Raw genomic sequence first — 17,123 nt, 5'->3', positions numbered from 1 at the left:
GTAACATGTTGAGAGGTTAGTCGGGTGCTAGATAGCAGCCATACACCTTACGCGAACAGTCATACAATAGGGTAGGGGTATTTAATGAACGACTTGCACTCACAACAAACACACGTATACAATCGTACACTAGCGCATGGCCGTGCGGTCATGCGAAGCTTATATAGCTGCAGCACGTTCAGGACCTTCCAATAAAGGACCAATGGGAAGCTGCCACAGAAGTTAGCACCTTCAGGACCTTCCAGGAGGACCAATGGGAACCGCTGCAGCATCTGAGCATATGACCCTCGATCTCCAATGGGAGATCTCACCCTGGGCATGCTCAGAAGGGAAAAAGCAGGACTTAGTCCCAAAAGCGTCCGCTCGCTGCTGCCCAGCACTGGCTTTAATGGCAAAGGCTGGGAAAGCAACAGCAAGCCTAAGCACAGAGTGAGACTGAGCCAGACGCAAGGACCGACGTCTCCGCTGAGCAGGCTCCACTGCGGCAGGAGAAGAATGGGAGACTGCAGCAGAAATGGCCCGAGATTCCTACTGTGCAGAAGCAGGAACTCGACCCCTAACACCGAGTGTCTTCAACGAGCTCAAATAACATATTAGAGTTCCCGTGACTGCATATCTCACGGCTGTTCGACAGCCACAACACATGCAGGGATTGCCTAACAAACAGGCAGTCGAACAGCCGCGAGACATGTAGGCGCGGGGACTCAAACATATTTTCCGACCATGCCGAAGACACTTGGTTAACACCCGAGCTGGATGATTTGTATATTTCTAAACCCATGCCCAGATTTATACTTTTCTTCATGCAGTTGGATATTCTGTCTATTGTTCTTAGAATGGTGATATTAAGGTGAACACCTTAAAACTCCTGTAAATGAATGATCTTTTTGCCAATACATTCAAATATTACTAGGGTTGTCTGTTTTTGACAGTATCTCTTCATTAGTAACTTACCCCAAAGCTCTTCTGATCCTACTGTGTACCTGTGCTGGCACCAACACCGATCACCTGTAATACATAAATATAGGGGATCCTGATACCCTGCTGTGCACCCAAAGAGGAAATTAGTGTCAAATTCAGCGTAGTAAGCAAAAGCTGGTGGGAACTTAGTAATAGAGCAGCTGTGCTAGTGAAACAAGTATTCAAAAGGTAATTATTTTATGGCCCATTTTTGTTGCTGATTCCAAACAACCTCTAAAGGTATAACACAGTGACCATTAAAAACAACAGATGTATAGGATCCTCCAGAGTAAGGGATGCACTTTTCGACTACTCTGTGCACTGGATACTTGACGGAGGTTCCAGGGACACTGTCTATTAACCCTGAATTCTCTAATAGGGCATTTAGCATTGGTAGTTCTAAACCATGCAACATCTTTCCAAGTTAGAACTTAATGTGGCTGTTAGACTTTGTGTACACTGGTGTCATGGCTTCTGTTTGTGCTGGATCTAAGTGGTTCATGAAATAAAACCAAAATGGCAGAAAAAAAAGTCTTATCCATTGCTTACTCTTGGTTTTCACAATTTTTTCAAAGTATATTCATCTTTGCAAAGATTTCACAATCCATATTGTCTTGTTCTTTACCCAGGTGATCAGTTTAAGAAGGAGATAAGTGTGGAAGGGCAGAGCTACCTTCTGTTGATCAGAGAAGAAGCTGGAGCACCAGATGCTAAGGTAATTGTGACTTCTGCTTGATTTTAGTATAGGAGCATATGATGGATGATGGAACATGCTGGCAAGACAGTAAATAGGAGTAAATTATAATAGATCTAGGCTATAAGTACACAGAAAACAGATTTAAATATTCCAAGAATCTACTCCAGTTCGTGCACAGTCCTCATTCTCATAATATAATAAAATGAAATGTTACATTTGAAATAAAAATGTATTCGAATTGGAAACTGAACAACAGAGAAAAAAGAATTCATATAGAAAAAGAAAAGAAATATGGGAGAATGTTTGCAAACATATACAAGTCTAACCCCTTGGCGAAAACCACCATATATTTTCCGCCTAAATGCACCATCACTGTTTGGACTGGGCTCAAGAGCTGAGCCGGCACCAAACAGCACAAGGTCCAATCTCTATTCTACCACCAACAACCAAGAACATCTGGTGCCATCAGAGCGAGTCAATGGGCTGCTATGGCTACTGTGGACTACTAAACTCCTCTTTGTTTTCCACGTTATAGCTCTAACAGGTTGAGCTACTTAGAAGATTGTAAATTTCCTAATACACTGCAATAAAACAGTATTACAGTGTTTTGTATAGGTGATCAATTAACTGCAGATTTAAGGTCCTTAGGGAGATTAATTAAAACTGTAAAGAACATTAAACTTCCCTTTTTCTCTCCCATAACTATCTATCTATCTATCTGTCTATCTGTCATCTAGCTAGATAGCTCTATGTCTATCTGTCTATTCATTATCTTTCTATCTAGCTCCCTATCTATCTGTCTAATTATTATTTATTTTTAGAGCATTATTAATTCTATGGTGCTGTACATTTGAACAGGGATTTACGTACAAGATACAAATATATATTACAATGAACAAACTAACAGTGACAGATTGACATAGGGGAAAGACAGTAGGGTGGGGGGTGGCAGCAGCTTCGATGGTGGTGAGGTGACAGCGGGTTCTCTTTCTTAGGCTTCTTTCACACTTCCATCGGTATTCGGTCGTCACAAAGCATCGGCGCGATGTACCGACGGACGTTGGTGAAATTGTGCCAAACGTGAGCAGCGGATGCAGTTTTTCAACGCGTCCACTGCTCATTCTAAATTCCCGGGGAGGAGATAGCGATCTCCGCCTGCGCATGCGCAGTCCAAATTGCAGGATGCAACGTACGAGAATATATTCCCTTGAACGTTTTTTCGAAACGACGGGCCGCCAAAACCCAACGCGTCCAGTGGACGACGCATGCAACGTATGGCCATACGTCGCAATGCGTCGCTAATGCAAGTCTATGGGGAAAAAACGCATCCCGCGGGCAACTTTGCAGGATGCATTTGTTCTCCAGAACGACGCATTGCGACGGTGGCCAAACAATGGAAAGGTGAAAGAAGCCTTAAAAGAGATGGGTTTTCAAGTTCCATCTCAAAGTTCCGAATATGGTGATTATCCAGAAGTATTGAGGCATGGAGTTCCAATAATGGGAGATTAGTTTGGAGATATATGGAGGGGACAGCGTATGGACAGTCTTATATGTCAATGTTAGTAGTTTGAACTGAATTAGTTGGAAAACTGGAAGCAAATGAATGGATTGACAGAGAGGAGAAGCAGAGGAGTATTGAGGAGAGAGGTGGAATAGTCTGGCAGCAGAGTTAAGGATGGAGTAGAGATGTGTGAAAATGTTAGATAGGAGGACACAGAGGAGGATATTGCAGTAGTTGAGGCAAGAGATGATGAGGACATGCACTATCATTTTCATAGATTCAGGGTTGAGGAGAGGGTGGATCCTAGGAATATTTTTGAGTTATAAGCGACAGGAGGTGGTAAGAGCTCGGATGTGTGGATCTATCTATCTATCTATCTATCTATCTATCTATCCATGATAAAACAAAAAATGGAAAGGGGCACAGTACATGTTCTGATAAATAGATGCAAAGGTTTCCAAGGTGCCTGGCTTGAGATTCACACAAATAATAATTCTTAAAAAGAAAAAAAAAGAGAAAGACAGCACTTGAAAGGTCGGTGAAGATGAAGGACTCTTTAGTTCACTGGTTCAATGTTGCACACAAGCTAAGTAAAGAATTCTTCATCTTCATATACAGTGCTGTCTGTCTTTATTGGTAATCATCTAACCCAAGGAAAGTAATGGTATATGTCCTCTCTATTATATTAGTGACATATGGTTTAAATATAGCCTTTCGATTCACCATTACTGTGAGGAAATCCAATCCTCTATTACATTTCCTGAAATGTTCTCAGATTACAGTGCTGACAATTTCCAGTGTTGGGGATGTTACCTATTAAACTCTTCTTTCCTTAATAGTACAACAATTGGAAGAGACAGAGCTGAATGTGAATTAACTCACTGGCTCTGGGAACTGAGTGATTTTAAAAGCATTTTACAACTAGTCACAGGCGCAAGGGTTATTTAGAGAACTCTCCAGGGACTGGGGAATGGCATAAACCAGTGTCTGTAATTCCCACTGACAGATTGCCTATTGATTTACCCTTTCTGGGCTGTACTTTTAGTTTGCTAACTGGGTGGATGGCGTCATCTTTGTGTTCAGTTTGGAGAATGAGGCGAGTTTTCAAGACATGTTCCAGTACTATGCTCTTTTGGCAAACTATCGAAGTGTCTTAGACATCGCTATATCCCTGGTGGGAACTCAAGGTGAGTGTTCAGATTGCCAATTTTTCACATTTTTTATTTAGTCTTGTATTTGGTAGTAAACATGGGTTTAACTACAAGGGCAGAAAGAACAGTATTTTCTATGGGACCCAGCATTCAAGCAGGGAAAGCCATCTCTACTGTGTAGACTCGCAGTGTTCCCCAACTCCGGTCCTCAGGAGCCACCAACAGGTCATGTTTTGAGGATTTCCTTAGTATTGCACAGGTCAATGAATGCTTGCCTGTCCAAGTGATGCAATTATCACCTGTGCAATACTAACAAAATCCTGAAAACATGACCTGTTGGTGGCTCTTGAGGACCGGACTTGGGGAACACAGGTGTAGAGTATGGGAAAGGACAGTCAAAAATTGCCATAGAAGATCAATGGAAGGAAGAAAAATTGCTAGATACCAAAATAATCAAATGTACATCTTTTATGAAGTGAGCTCACAATCTAAGAGACCTCTTACAATATGTCACTGAATACTTTATAGTTAGAGTGTAGTTTTATAATGTATGTTTAATAGTGATGAGCGAATATACTCGTTACTTGAGATTTCTTAAGTATGCTCAGGGGTCCTCCAAGTATTTTTTAGTGCTTGGAGATTTAGTTTTTCTTGTCGCAGCTGAATGATTTACATCTGTTAGCCAGCATAAGTACATGTGGGGGTTGCCTGGTTGCTAGGGAATCCCCACATGTACGTATGCTGGCTAACAGATGTAAATCATTCAGCTGTGGCAATAAAAACTAAAACTCCGAGCACTAAAAGATACTCGGAGGACCCCTGAGCATGCTCGAGAAATCTCGAGTAGCGAGTATATTCGCTCATCACTAATGTTTAACTATATACAATAAACTCTGAAGTATATGTGACTTCTGACTTACAGTATTGCTTCTTTCAGATAAAATTAGCTCAAGCAATCCAAGGGTTATTGAAGATGTGCGGGCCAGAGGTCTATGCAATGACATGAAACGTTGTATGTACTATGAGACCTGTGCCACTTATGGGTTAAATGTGGATCGAGTGTTCAGTGAAGGTGAGGATCTTTATGTTTTATTGTCTCTGGTGGAAGATAGGAGGAGTTCACAGAATCCACTACTATGCAATTTCTCCATAGAAGTAATTCTAGAAAACAGGGTTGTCAACTTTAAAGTAACATATAGACAATGTAATAATCTCCTTCAACTGCAATTATCAACATTATTATTGTACAAGAATAAAAATGAAATAATAAACTTCTCTGAGGATAAACATTTCAGTATACCTAAATAGTATGGGAAATGCACCCATTTAACATGCAAATAGTCTCTTATTCAGCAGAAACACAACAATGACGTGTAACATCTTAAAAAGTCCTTGAAGAAAAGTCACAAAAAACAATATGATCAAACGACAAGATAAATTTTGGCATCTTGTCAAACACAGAGTGAAATGCTAGAGATAAGCTGATCAATTGGTGGAGGATTGAGTTAGAGTTGAATTTCCTGAAATTTGTGGTTTTTCTAACGTTTTAACATTTTGAGATTTGATTCACATTTATCAGGAAAAAAAACTTGCCTGACATCATGTCCTACAATGCTGAAGCATCAGAGAGCAAGCAAAATCAGTTTTTATTGTCACACAGATCTCAGCACAATGCCTTGCAGCTATGGCATCTTACAGATTAGCATACCTTGTACTGTGATGACCAGTAGTGATGGGTGGACCCGTGGACGTTCGGTTCCTTCGTAGTCGCCTAAACATTCATAAAAAGGTCGGTTTGCATACCAGAACGGTCCACAAACTTGAACCTGGACCCCATTCAAATGAATGGGTGGTCCAAACAACCAGCGTTTCCCACACTGTCATCTGTTCTGATTGGCAGTAAGTTCGTTACCGGCGGTCAGAGTTCTGCGGTTCCCATGCTGTCATACAGATGACAGTGTGTGAGTCAACAGCTGTGACCAGCGGTGAAAAGGTTACCACAAGTCACATGCGTCGGCTGATGAGAGTACTACTCTAATCATTGTATGCCTGGTCTCGATGAGTGCAGCAAGAGAAGGATACAATGATGAGAGTATTCATCAGACAGCACCTGTATAATAAACAAACCAATAAAATTAAAAATTTTGCAAACCAGTGCAGATAAAGCTGACAGCTGGTTGGCTGGTTATCAAAAATAGAGGGGTTACTCACCATTTTTTTAAAATTATTTAAATAAATCATTTTTAAAAATGGCATAGGGTCCCCCCATTTTTGACAATCAGCCAAGCTAAAGCAGACAGATGGGGGCTGGTATTCTCAGACTGGGAATGAGCCATGGATATTGGCCCTCCCTAGCCTACAAATAGTAGCTTGCAAGTACCAATAGAGAACTATGAAGACACTGGATCAGAAGTGTAATCACTAAAAACCATGAGTTTTATTACAAAAAATTAAATTAAATTAAATTACATTTTTTTTACAAATAGTAGCTTGCAACTGCTCCACGAAAAGCTGAGATGTGCCAGTTCTGGTGCTTTGCTCAGCTCTTCCCACTTGCCCTTATGCAGTGGCAAGTGAGGTAATATCTGTGGGGTTGATGTCAGATTTGTAATGTCAGCTGACATAAAGCCCACAGGTTAGTAATGGAGAGGAGTCTATAAGAATCCCAATTACTAACCCCATTATGAAAATTAAATAAAGACACACAGAAAAGTCCATTAATTGAAATAAACACACAGAAAAAAAAACATTATTTGAAATAAACACTTCCCACCCTCTTTTACCCAGCTATTAATGTAAAATTAAAATAATAGAACACTATATTCGTCACCTGTCCGATGACAATGCATTTGTCAAACGAAGAGGCCAACTCTGCTACTTCTGAATTGCATGGCTTAGCGATGGCATGATGCAACCGCTCAGCCGTGAATCCAGGAAACACTAAGCTGAGCATGAGAACCGCTGCCTATGACCGGCGGTAATCTCAATGACATCACCGTAGGTCACTTGCTGTGCTCTCAGGTTCAGCTTAGTGTCTTCTGGACTCATGGCTTAGCAGTCACATTGTGCTATCGCTCAGCCATGCAATCCAGATGAAGCAGGGTTGACCTTTTCATGGGACAAGTGGATTGTCGTCGAACAGGTGAGGAATATGATCTTTTATTATTTTTAATTTTACATTAATAAATGAGTAAAAGAGGGTGGGATGTGCTTATTTTAAATTAAAAAAATTCTTTATGTGTGTTCTGTTAAATTAACCCCTTAGGCCCCGAGGTTAATGACCGGGCCAATTTTTACAATTCTGACCACTGTCCCTTTATGAGCTTATAACTCTGGAACGCTTCAACGGATCCCGGTGATTCTGACACTGTTTTCTCGAGACATATTGTGGTAAAATTTCTTTGATATTACCTGTGTCTATTTGTGAAAGAAACGGAAATTTGGCGAAAATTTTGAAAATTTTGCAATTTTCCAACTTTGAATTTTTATGCCCTTAAATCACAGAGATATGTCACACAAAATACTTAATAAGTAACATTTCCCACATGTCTACTTTACATCAGCACAATTTTGGAAACAAAAATTTTTTTTGTTAGGGAGTTATAAGGGTTAAAATTTGCCTAGCAATTTCTTATTTTTACAACACCATTTTTTTAGGGACAACATCACATTTGAAGTCATTTTGAGGGGTCTATATGATAGAAAATAACCAAGTGTGACACCATTCTAAAAACTGCACCCCTCAATGTGCTCAAAACCACATTCAAGAAGTTTATTAATCCTAGCCCTAACCCTAGCCCTAACCCTAACCCTAGCCCTAACCTCAACCCTAACTCTAGCCCTAACCCTAACCCTAGCCCTAACAATAGCCCTAACCGTAGCCCTAACACCAACCCTAACCCTAGCTCTAACCCTAGCCCTAACCCTAATGGGAAAATGGAAATAAATACATTTTTTTCCATAACTAAGGGGGTGATGAAGGGGGGTTTGATTTACTTTTCCAGCGAGTTTTTTTAGCGGATTGTTATGATTGGCAGCTGTCACACACTAAAATACGCTTTTTATTGCAAAAAATATTTTTTTGTGTTACCACATTTTGAGATCTATAATTTTTCCATATTTTGGTCCACAGAGTCATTTGAGGTCTTGTTTTTTGCGGGACGAGTTGATGTTTTTACTGGTAACATTTTCGGGCACGTGACATTTTTTGATCGCTTTTTATTCAGATTTTGTGAGGCAGTATGACCAAAAAACATCTATTCATGAATTTCTTTTGGGGAGGGCATTTATACAGTTCCGCATTTCATGAAATGGATAAAGCAGTTTTATTCTTCGGGTCAGTATGATTACAGCGATACCTCATTTATATAATTTTTTTTATCTTTTGGCGCTTTTATACGATAAAAATTTTATAGAAAAAATAATTATTTTTGCATCGCTTTATTCTGAGGAGTGGACTATAACATTTTTATTTTTTTGCTGATGATGCTGTATGGCAGCTCGTTTTGTGCGGGAGAAGATGACGTTTTCAGCGGTACCATGGTTATTTATATCCGTCTTTTTGATCGCGTGTTAGTCCACTTTTTGTTCAGCAGTATGATAATAAAGCGTTGTTTTTTGCCTCGTTTTTTTTTTTACAGTGTTCACTGAAGGGATTAACTAGTGGGACAGTTTTATAGGTCGGGTTGTTACGGACGTGGCAATACTAAATATGTGTACTTTTATTGTTTTGTTTTATTTATTTAGATAAAGGAATGTATTTATGGGAACAATATATATATTTTTTTCTTTATTTAGGATTTTTTTTTTTTTACACATCTGAATATTTTTTTTTTTACTGTATAACATTGCCCCGGGAGGGGCATCATGTTATAAGGTCAGATCGCTGATCTGACACTTTGCAGAGCACTGTGTCAGATCAGCATTCTGATGTGCACTGCTCCTGGCTTACCAGCGCCTACTCTGAGCAGGCGCTTGGTAAGCCACCTCCCTGTAGGACCTGGATGCAGCCCCGTGGCCATTTTGGATCCGGGACCTGCAGGGAGGAGATGCTCGGTACAAGGTGAGTACATCGACTTGTACCCAGGGTCTCAGGGAAGCCCGCAGGGAGCCCTCTTCCTGCGCAATGCTTCCCTGTGCCCCCGTAATGCTGCAATCATGTTTGATCACAGTGTGCTGGGGGTTAATATGCCGGGGCGGTCCATGAGCGCGGCTGATCGCTATGACGTAATATCCCGTCCCTGGGAATTAAGTCCCAGGTCACCTTGATGGGATAGTCCATTTACACCTTTTGCCTGGGACAGCTCATAGAATCTAATGGCTTGCAGTATCACCTCTATGCTGATGACACACAGATCTACATCTCTGGACCAGATGTCACCTCCCTACTAACCAGAATCCCTCAATGTCTGTCCACTATTTCATCCTTCTTCTCCGCTAGATTTCTGAAACTTAACATGGACAAAACAGAATTCATCATCTTTCCCCCATCTCACGTGACCCCCCCAATGAACCTATCCATTACAGTAAATGGCTGCCCACTCTCCCCAGTCCCACAAGCTCGCTGCCTCGAGGTAATCCTTGACGCTGATCTCTTCTTCAAACCACATATCCAAGCCCTTTCCACTTCCTGCCGACTTCAACTCAAAAATATTTCACGAATCCGTTCATTCCTCAACCAAGAATCTGCAAAAACTCTAGTCCATGCCCTCATCATCTCTCGCCTTGACTACTGCAACCTCCTGCTCTGTGGCCTCCCCTCGAACACTCTTGCACCCCTCCAATCTATTCTAAACTCTGCTGCCTGACTAATACACCTGTCCCCCTGCTATTCCCCAGCTTCTCCCCTCTGTCAATCCCTTCACTGGCTCCCCGTTGCCGAGAGACTCCAGTACAAAACCCTAACCATGACATACAAAGCCATCCACAACCTGTCTCCTCCATACATCTGTGACCTTGTCTCCCGGTACTTTCCTGCACGCAACCTCCGATCCTCACAAGATCTCCTTCTCTATTCCCCTCTTATCTCCTCTTCCCACAATCGCATACAAGATTTCTCTCGCACATCACCCCTACTCTGGAACTCTCTACCACAACATATCAGACTCTCACCTACCATCGAAACCTTCAAAAAGAGCCTGAAGACGCACCTCTTCCGACAAGCCTATAACATGCAGTAACCACCGATTGACCAAACCACTGCATGACCAGCTCTATCCTCACCTACTGTATTCTCGCCCATCCCTTGTAGATTGTGAGCCATTGTGGGCAGGTTCCTCTCTCCTCCTGTACCAGTTATGACTTGTATTGTTTAAGATTATTGTACTTGTTTTTATTATGTATACCCCTCTGTTGTGAATTCTGTTGTCGGGCTCCCTCCTGTGGTCATGAGTGGTACTTCGGCTGGTTCTGTCCATGGACTTCCTCTGGTGGGTGTTTCTGAGTTTCCTTCCACAGGTGACGAGGTTAATTCGTTAGCTGGCTGATCTATTTAACTCCACTTAGATCTTTGCTCCATTCCACCTGTCAATGTTCCAGTATTGGTCTAGTTCACTCCTGGATCGTTCTTGTGACCTGTCTTCCCAGCAGAAGCTAAGTTCCAGCTTGTATTTCTTTGGTTTACTATTTTTCTGTCCAGCTTGCTATTTTTATTGTTGTCTTGCTTGCTGGAAGCTCTGGGACGCAGAGAGAGCGCCTCCGCACCGTGAGTCGGTGCGGAGGGTCTTTTTTGCGCCCTCTGTGTGGTCTTTTTGTAGGATTTTGTGCTGACCGCAAAGTAACAGTTCCTATCCTCGGTCTGTTCAGTAAGTCGGGCCTCACTTTGCTAAATCTATTTCATCTCTGTGTTTGTATTTTCATCTTTACTCACAGTCATTATATGTGGGGGGCTGCCTTTTCCTTTGGGGAATTTCTCTGAGGCAAGGTAGGCTTTATTTTTCTATCTTCAGGGCTAGCTAGTTCCTTAGGCTGTGCCGAGTTGCATAGGGAGCGTAAGGTGCAATCCACGGCTATTTCTAGTGTGTTTGATAGGATTAGGGATTGCGGTCAGCAGAGTTCCCACGTCCCAGAGCTCGTCCTTTATTATCAGTAACTATCAGGTCATTCTGTGTGCTCTTAACCACCAGGTCCATTATTGTCCTGACCACCAGGTCATAACAGTACAGGTGGCCCTAAGTACTAATGCATCTCAATAGAGGGATAAGAGAAGTTCTGAGACCATTTTTTTTTCTTTGCAGTGTGTTTTGTCTCTCTTTTCCCCTTTACCTCTGGGTGGTTCAGGACACTGGTGTAAACATGGACATTCAAGGTCTGTCCTCTTGGATGGATAATCTCACTACAAGGGTACAAAACATTCAAGATTTTGTGGTTCAGAATCCGATGTCAGAGCCTAGGATTCCAATTCCTGATTTGTTTTTTGGTGATAGATCTAAGTTCTTGAATTTCAAAAATAATTGTAAATTGTTTCTTGCCTTGAAACCTCGCTCCTCAGGTGACCCTGTTCAACAAGTAAAGATCATTATTTCTTTGTTACGTGGTGACCCTCAAGACTGGGCATTTTCCCTTGCGCCAGGAGATCCGGCATTGCGTGATGTTGATGGGTTTTTCCTGGCGCTTGGATTGCTTTATGACGAACCTAATTCAGTGGATCAGGCAGAGAAAATCTTGCTGGCTCTGTGTCAGGGTCAGAATGAAGCGGAGATATATTGTCAGAAGTTTAGAAAGTGGTCTGTGCTCACTCAGTGGAATGAATGTGCCCTGGCAGCAATCTTCAGAAAGGGTCTCTCTGAAGCCCTTAAGGATGTCATGGTGGGGTTTCCCATGCCTGCTGGTCTGAATGAGTCTATGTCCTTGGCCATTCAGATCGATCGACGCTTGCGTGAGCGTAAAGCTGTGCACCATTTGGCGGTACTATCTGAGCATGGGCCTGAGCCTATGCAATGTGATAGGACTTTGACCAGAGCTGAACGGCAAGAACACAGACGTCGGAATGGGCTATGTTTTTACTGTGGTGATTCCACTCATGCTATCTCCGATTGTCCTAAGCGCACTAAGCGGTTCGCTAGGTCTGCCACCATTGGTACGGTACAGTCTAAATTTCTAATGTCTGTTACTCTGATTTGCTCTTTGTCATCCTATTCTGTTATGGCATTTGTGGATTCAGGCGCTGCCCTGAATTTGATGGACTTGGAGTATGCTAGGCGCTGTGGTTTTTTCTTGGAGCCCTTGCAGTATCCTATTCCATTGAGAGGAATTGATGCTACACCTTTGGCCAAGAATAAGCCTCAGTACTGGACCCAATTGACCATGTGCATGGCTCCTGCACATCAGGAGGATATCCGCTTTCTGGTGTTGCATAATCTGCATGATGTGGTCGTTTTGGGGTTGCCATGGCTACAGGTTCATAATCCAGTATTGGACTGGAAATCTATGTCTGTGTCCAGCTGGGGTTGCCAGGGGGTACATGGTGATGTTCCATTTTTGTCTATTTCGTCTTCCACTCCTTCTGAAGTTCCAGAGTTTTTGTCGGATTATCGGGATGTATTTGATGAGCCCAAAGCCAGTGCCCTACCTCCTCATAGGGATTGCGATTGTGCAATTAATTTGATTCCTGGTAGTAAGTTTCCTAAGGGCCGATTGTTCAATTTATCTGTGCCAGAGCACGCCGCTATGCGGAGTTATATAAAGGAGTCCTTGGAGAAAGGCCATATTCGCCCGTCGTCATCACCGTTAGGAGCAGGGTTCTTTTTTGTGGCCAAGAAGGATGGTTCTTTGAGACCTTGTATTGATTACCGCCTTCTTAATAAAATTACAGTCAAATTTCAGTATCCTTTGCCGTTGCTGTCTGATTTGTTTGCTCGTATTAAAGGGGCTAGTTGGTTCACCAAGATAGATCTTCGAGGGGCGTATAATCTTGTGCGTATTAAACAAGGCAATGAATGGAAAACAGCATTTAATACGCCCGAGGGCCATTTTGAGTACCTGGTTATGCCATTCGGGCTTTCCAATGCTCCATCAGTATTTCAGTCCTTTATGCATGACATCTTCCGAGAGTACCTGGATAAATTCCTGATTGTGTATTTGGATGATATTTTGGTCTTTTCGGATGATTGGGAGTCTCATGTGAAGCAGGTCAGAATGGTGTTCCAGGTCCTTCGTGCGAATTCCTTGTTTGTGAAGGGGTCAAAGTGTCTCTTTGGAGTTCAGAAGGTTTCATTTTTGGGGTTCATTTTTTCCCCTTCTACTATTGAGATGGACCCTGTTAAAGTCCAGGCCATTTACGATTGGACTCAGCCGACATCTGTGAAGAGCCTGCAAAAGTTCCTGGGCTTTGCTAATTTTTATCGGCGCTTCATTGCTAATTTTTCTACTGTTGCTAAACCGTTGACTGATTTGACCAAGAAGGGTGCTGATGTGGTCAATTGGTCTTCTGCAGCTGTAGAGGCTTTTCAGGAGTTGAAGCGTCGTTTGTCTTCTGCCCCTGTGTTGTGCCAGCCAGATGTTTCGCTCCCGTTTCAGGTTGAGGTTGATGCTTCTGAGATTGGAGCAGGGGCTGTTTTGTCGCAAAGAAGTTCTGATGGCTCGGTGATGAAGCCATGTGCTTTCTTTTCTAGAAAGTTATCGCCTGCTGAGCGTAACTATGATGTTGGTAATCGTGAGTTGTTGGCCATGAAGTGGGCATTCGAGGAGTGGCGTCATTGGCTGGAAGGAGCCAAGCATCGCGTGGTGGTCTTGACAGATCATAAGAATTTGACTTATCTTGAGTCTGCCAAACGGTTGAATCCGAGACAGGCTCGATGGTCGTTATTTTTCTCCCATTTTGATTTTGTGGTTTCGTACCTTCCGGGCTCTAAGAATGTGAAGGCTGATGCCCTGTCAAGGAGTTTTGTGCCTGACTCTCCGGGTGTTCCTGAGCCGGCGGGTATTCTCAAAGAGGGGGTAATTTTGTCTGCCATCTCCCCTGATTTGCGGCGGGTGCTGCAAAAATTTCAGGCTGATAGACCTGACTGTTGCCCAGCGGAGAAACTGTTTGTCCCTGATAGATGGACTAGTAGAGCTATCTCTGAGATTCATTGTTCAGTGTTGGCTGGGCATCCTGGAATCTTTGGTACCAGAGATTTGGTGGCTAGATCCTTCTGGTGGCCGTCTTTGTCACGGGATGTGCGTTCTTTTGTGCAGTCCTGTGGGACTTGTGCTCGGGCTAAGCCCTGCTGTTCTCGTGCCAGTGGGTTGCTTTTGCCCTTGCCGGTCCCGAAGAGGCCCTGGACGCATATTTCTATGGATTTTATTTCGGATCTCCCCGTCTCTCAAAAGATGTCGGTCATTTGGGTGGTTTGTGATCGCTTTTCTAAGATGGTCCATTTGGTACCTTTGTCTAAATTGCCTTCCTCCTCTGATTTGGTGCCATTATTTTTCCAGCATGTGGTTCGTTTACATGGTATCCCGGAGAACATCGTTTCTGACAGAGGTTCCCAGTTTGTTTCGAGGTTTTGGCGATCCTTTTGTGCTAGGATGGGCATTGATTTGTCTTTTTCCTCGGCTTTCCTTCCTCAGACAAATGGCCAAACCGAACGAACTAATCAGACTTTGGAAACATATCTGAGATGCTTTGTTTCTGCTGATCAGGATGATTGGGTGTCCTTTTTGCCGTTGGCTGAGTTCGCCCTTAATAATCGGGCCAGCTCGGCTACTTTGGTTTCGCCGTTTTTCTGCAATTCTGGTTTCCATCCTCGTTTCTCTTCAGGGCAGGTTGAGTCTTCGGACTGTCCTGGTGTAGATACTGTGGTGGATAGGTTGCAGCAGATTTGGACTCATGTGGTGGACAATTTGACATTGTCCCAGGAGAAGGCTCAACGTTTTGCTAACCGCCGGCGCTGTGTGGGTCCCCGACTTCGTGTTGGGGATTTGGTTTGGTTGTCGTCTCGTTATGTTCCTATGAAGGTTTCCTCTCCTAAGTTTAAGCCTCGTTTCATTGGTCCGTATAAGATTTCTGAGGTTATCAATCCTGTGTCATTTCGTTTGGCCCTTCCTGCTTCTTTTGCCATCCATAATGTGTTCCATAGGTTGTTGTTGCGGAGATACGTGGCGCCTGTGGTTCCATCCGTTGATCCTCCTGCACCGGTGTTGGTTGAGGGGGAGTTGGAGTATGTGGTGGAGAAGATTTTGGATTCTCGTGTTTCGAGACGGAAACTCCAGTACCTGGTCAAGTGGAAGGGTTATGGTCAGGAAGATAATTCCTGGGTTTTTGCCTCTGATGTTCATGCTGCCGATCTGGTTCGTGCCTTTCATTTGGCTCATCCTGGTCAGCCTGGGGGCTCTGGTGAGGGTTCGGTGACCCCTCCTCAAGGATGGGGGGTACTGTTGTGAATTCTGTTGTCGGGCTCCCTCCTGTGGTCATGAGTGGTACTTCGGCTGGTTCTGTCCATGGACTTCCTCTGGTGGGTGTTTCTGAGTTTCATTCCACAGGTGACGAGGTTAATTCGTTAGCTGGATGCTCTATTTAACTCCACTTAGATCTTTGCTCCATTCCACCTGTCAATGTTCCAGTATTGGTCTAGTTCACTCCTGGATCGTTCTTGTGACCTGTCTTCCCAGCAGAAGCTAAGTTCCAGCTTGTATTTCTTTGGTTTACTATTTTTCTGTCCAGCTTGCTATTTTTATTGTTGTCTTTGCTTGCTGGAATCTCTGGGACGCAGAGGGAGCGCCTCCGCACCGTGAGTCGGTGCGGAGGGTCTTTTTTGCGCCCTCTGCGTGGTCTTTTTGTAGGTTTTTGTGCTGACCGCAAAGTAACCTTTCCTATCCTCGGTCTGTTTAGTAAGTCGGGCCTCACTTTGCTAAATCTATTTCATCTCTGTGTTTGTATTTTCATCTTTACTCACAGTCATTATATGTGGGGGGCTGCCTTTTCCTTTGGGGAATTTCTCTGAGGCAAGGCAGGCTTTATTTTGCTATCTTCAGGGCTAGCTAGTTCCTTAGGCTGTGCCGAGTTGCATAGGGAGAGTTAGGCGCAATCCACGGCTATTTCTAGTGTGTTTGATAGGATTAGGGATTGCGGTCAGCAGAGTTCCCACGTCTCAGAGCTCGTCCTTTATTATCAGTAACTATCAGGTCATTCCGTGTGCTCTTAACCACCAGGTCCATTATTGTCCTGACCACCAGGTCATAACACCCCTCCTTACATGTAAAGTGCCATGGAATAAATGGCGCTATAACAATAAATAATAATAATAATAATAATAATAGTACGTCATATGGGATTAAGGGGTTAAAGGTCTTTTTCATGTGTGTGTCTTTATTTAATTTTCACTACAGGGTTAGTAATGGGGGTGTTTTATAGTTGACATCAACCCCAAAACTATTATCCCACTTAGAACTACACCAGGGCATGTGGGAAGAGCCGTGCAAAGTGCCAGAATTGGGGTGGCTGCAGGCTGATATTTTTAGGCTGGGGAGGGCCAATATCAATGGCCCATTCACAGTCTGAGAATACCAGCCCCCAGCTATCTGCTTTAGCTTGGCTGGTTGTCAAAAATTGGTAGGTGAACCCATGCCGTTTTTTAAAATTATTTTAAGAATTTAAAAAAAATGGCAAGGGACCCCTCTATTTTTAATAACCAGCCAATATAAAGCTGACAGATTGGGGGTTGTAGCCCACAGCTGTCAGCTTTACCTTCCCTGGTTAGTCAAAACAGAGGGATCCCATGCCATTTTTTAATTTTATTTATTTATTGCACACAGATTACAGCATGTGAAGCAGAGGATGTTTGGGCTATAGAACCCGAACAGTAACATGGATTTCAGGGAGAAATCTGTGTTC

At 43.1% G+C, this 17,123-nt stretch overlaps 1 protein-coding gene across 4 annotated transcripts in view; it reads left to right on the top strand.

The window, feature by feature from the left end:
• The window catches only part of AGAP2 (ArfGAP with GTPase domain, ankyrin repeat and PH domain 2), a 389,873-nt gene that overhangs the window by 303,602 nt on the left and 69,148 nt on the right, over positions 1-17,123 (top strand). For all 4 annotated transcript variants that reach the window (XM_069758598.1, XM_069758597.1, XM_069758595.1 and 1 more), the window contains exons 4-6: positions 1,590-1,675; positions 4,204-4,345; positions 5,247-5,381. In XM_069758598.1, coding sequence (XP_069614699.1) covers positions 1,590-1,675; positions 4,204-4,345; positions 5,247-5,381 — 363 coding nt within the window. The remainder of the gene's footprint in view (positions 1-1,589; positions 1,676-4,203; positions 4,346-5,246; positions 5,382-17,123) is intronic.

This window comes from Ranitomeya imitator, chromosome 3 (genome assembly GCF_032444005.1).
Source record: "Ranitomeya imitator isolate aRanImi1 chromosome 3, aRanImi1.pri, whole genome shotgun sequence".
NCBI lineage: Eukaryota > Metazoa > Chordata > Amphibia > Anura > Dendrobatidae > Ranitomeya > Ranitomeya imitator.
Note: the sequence above shows the minus strand (reverse complement) of the source record. Positions and strands in the feature narration are given on the sequence as shown.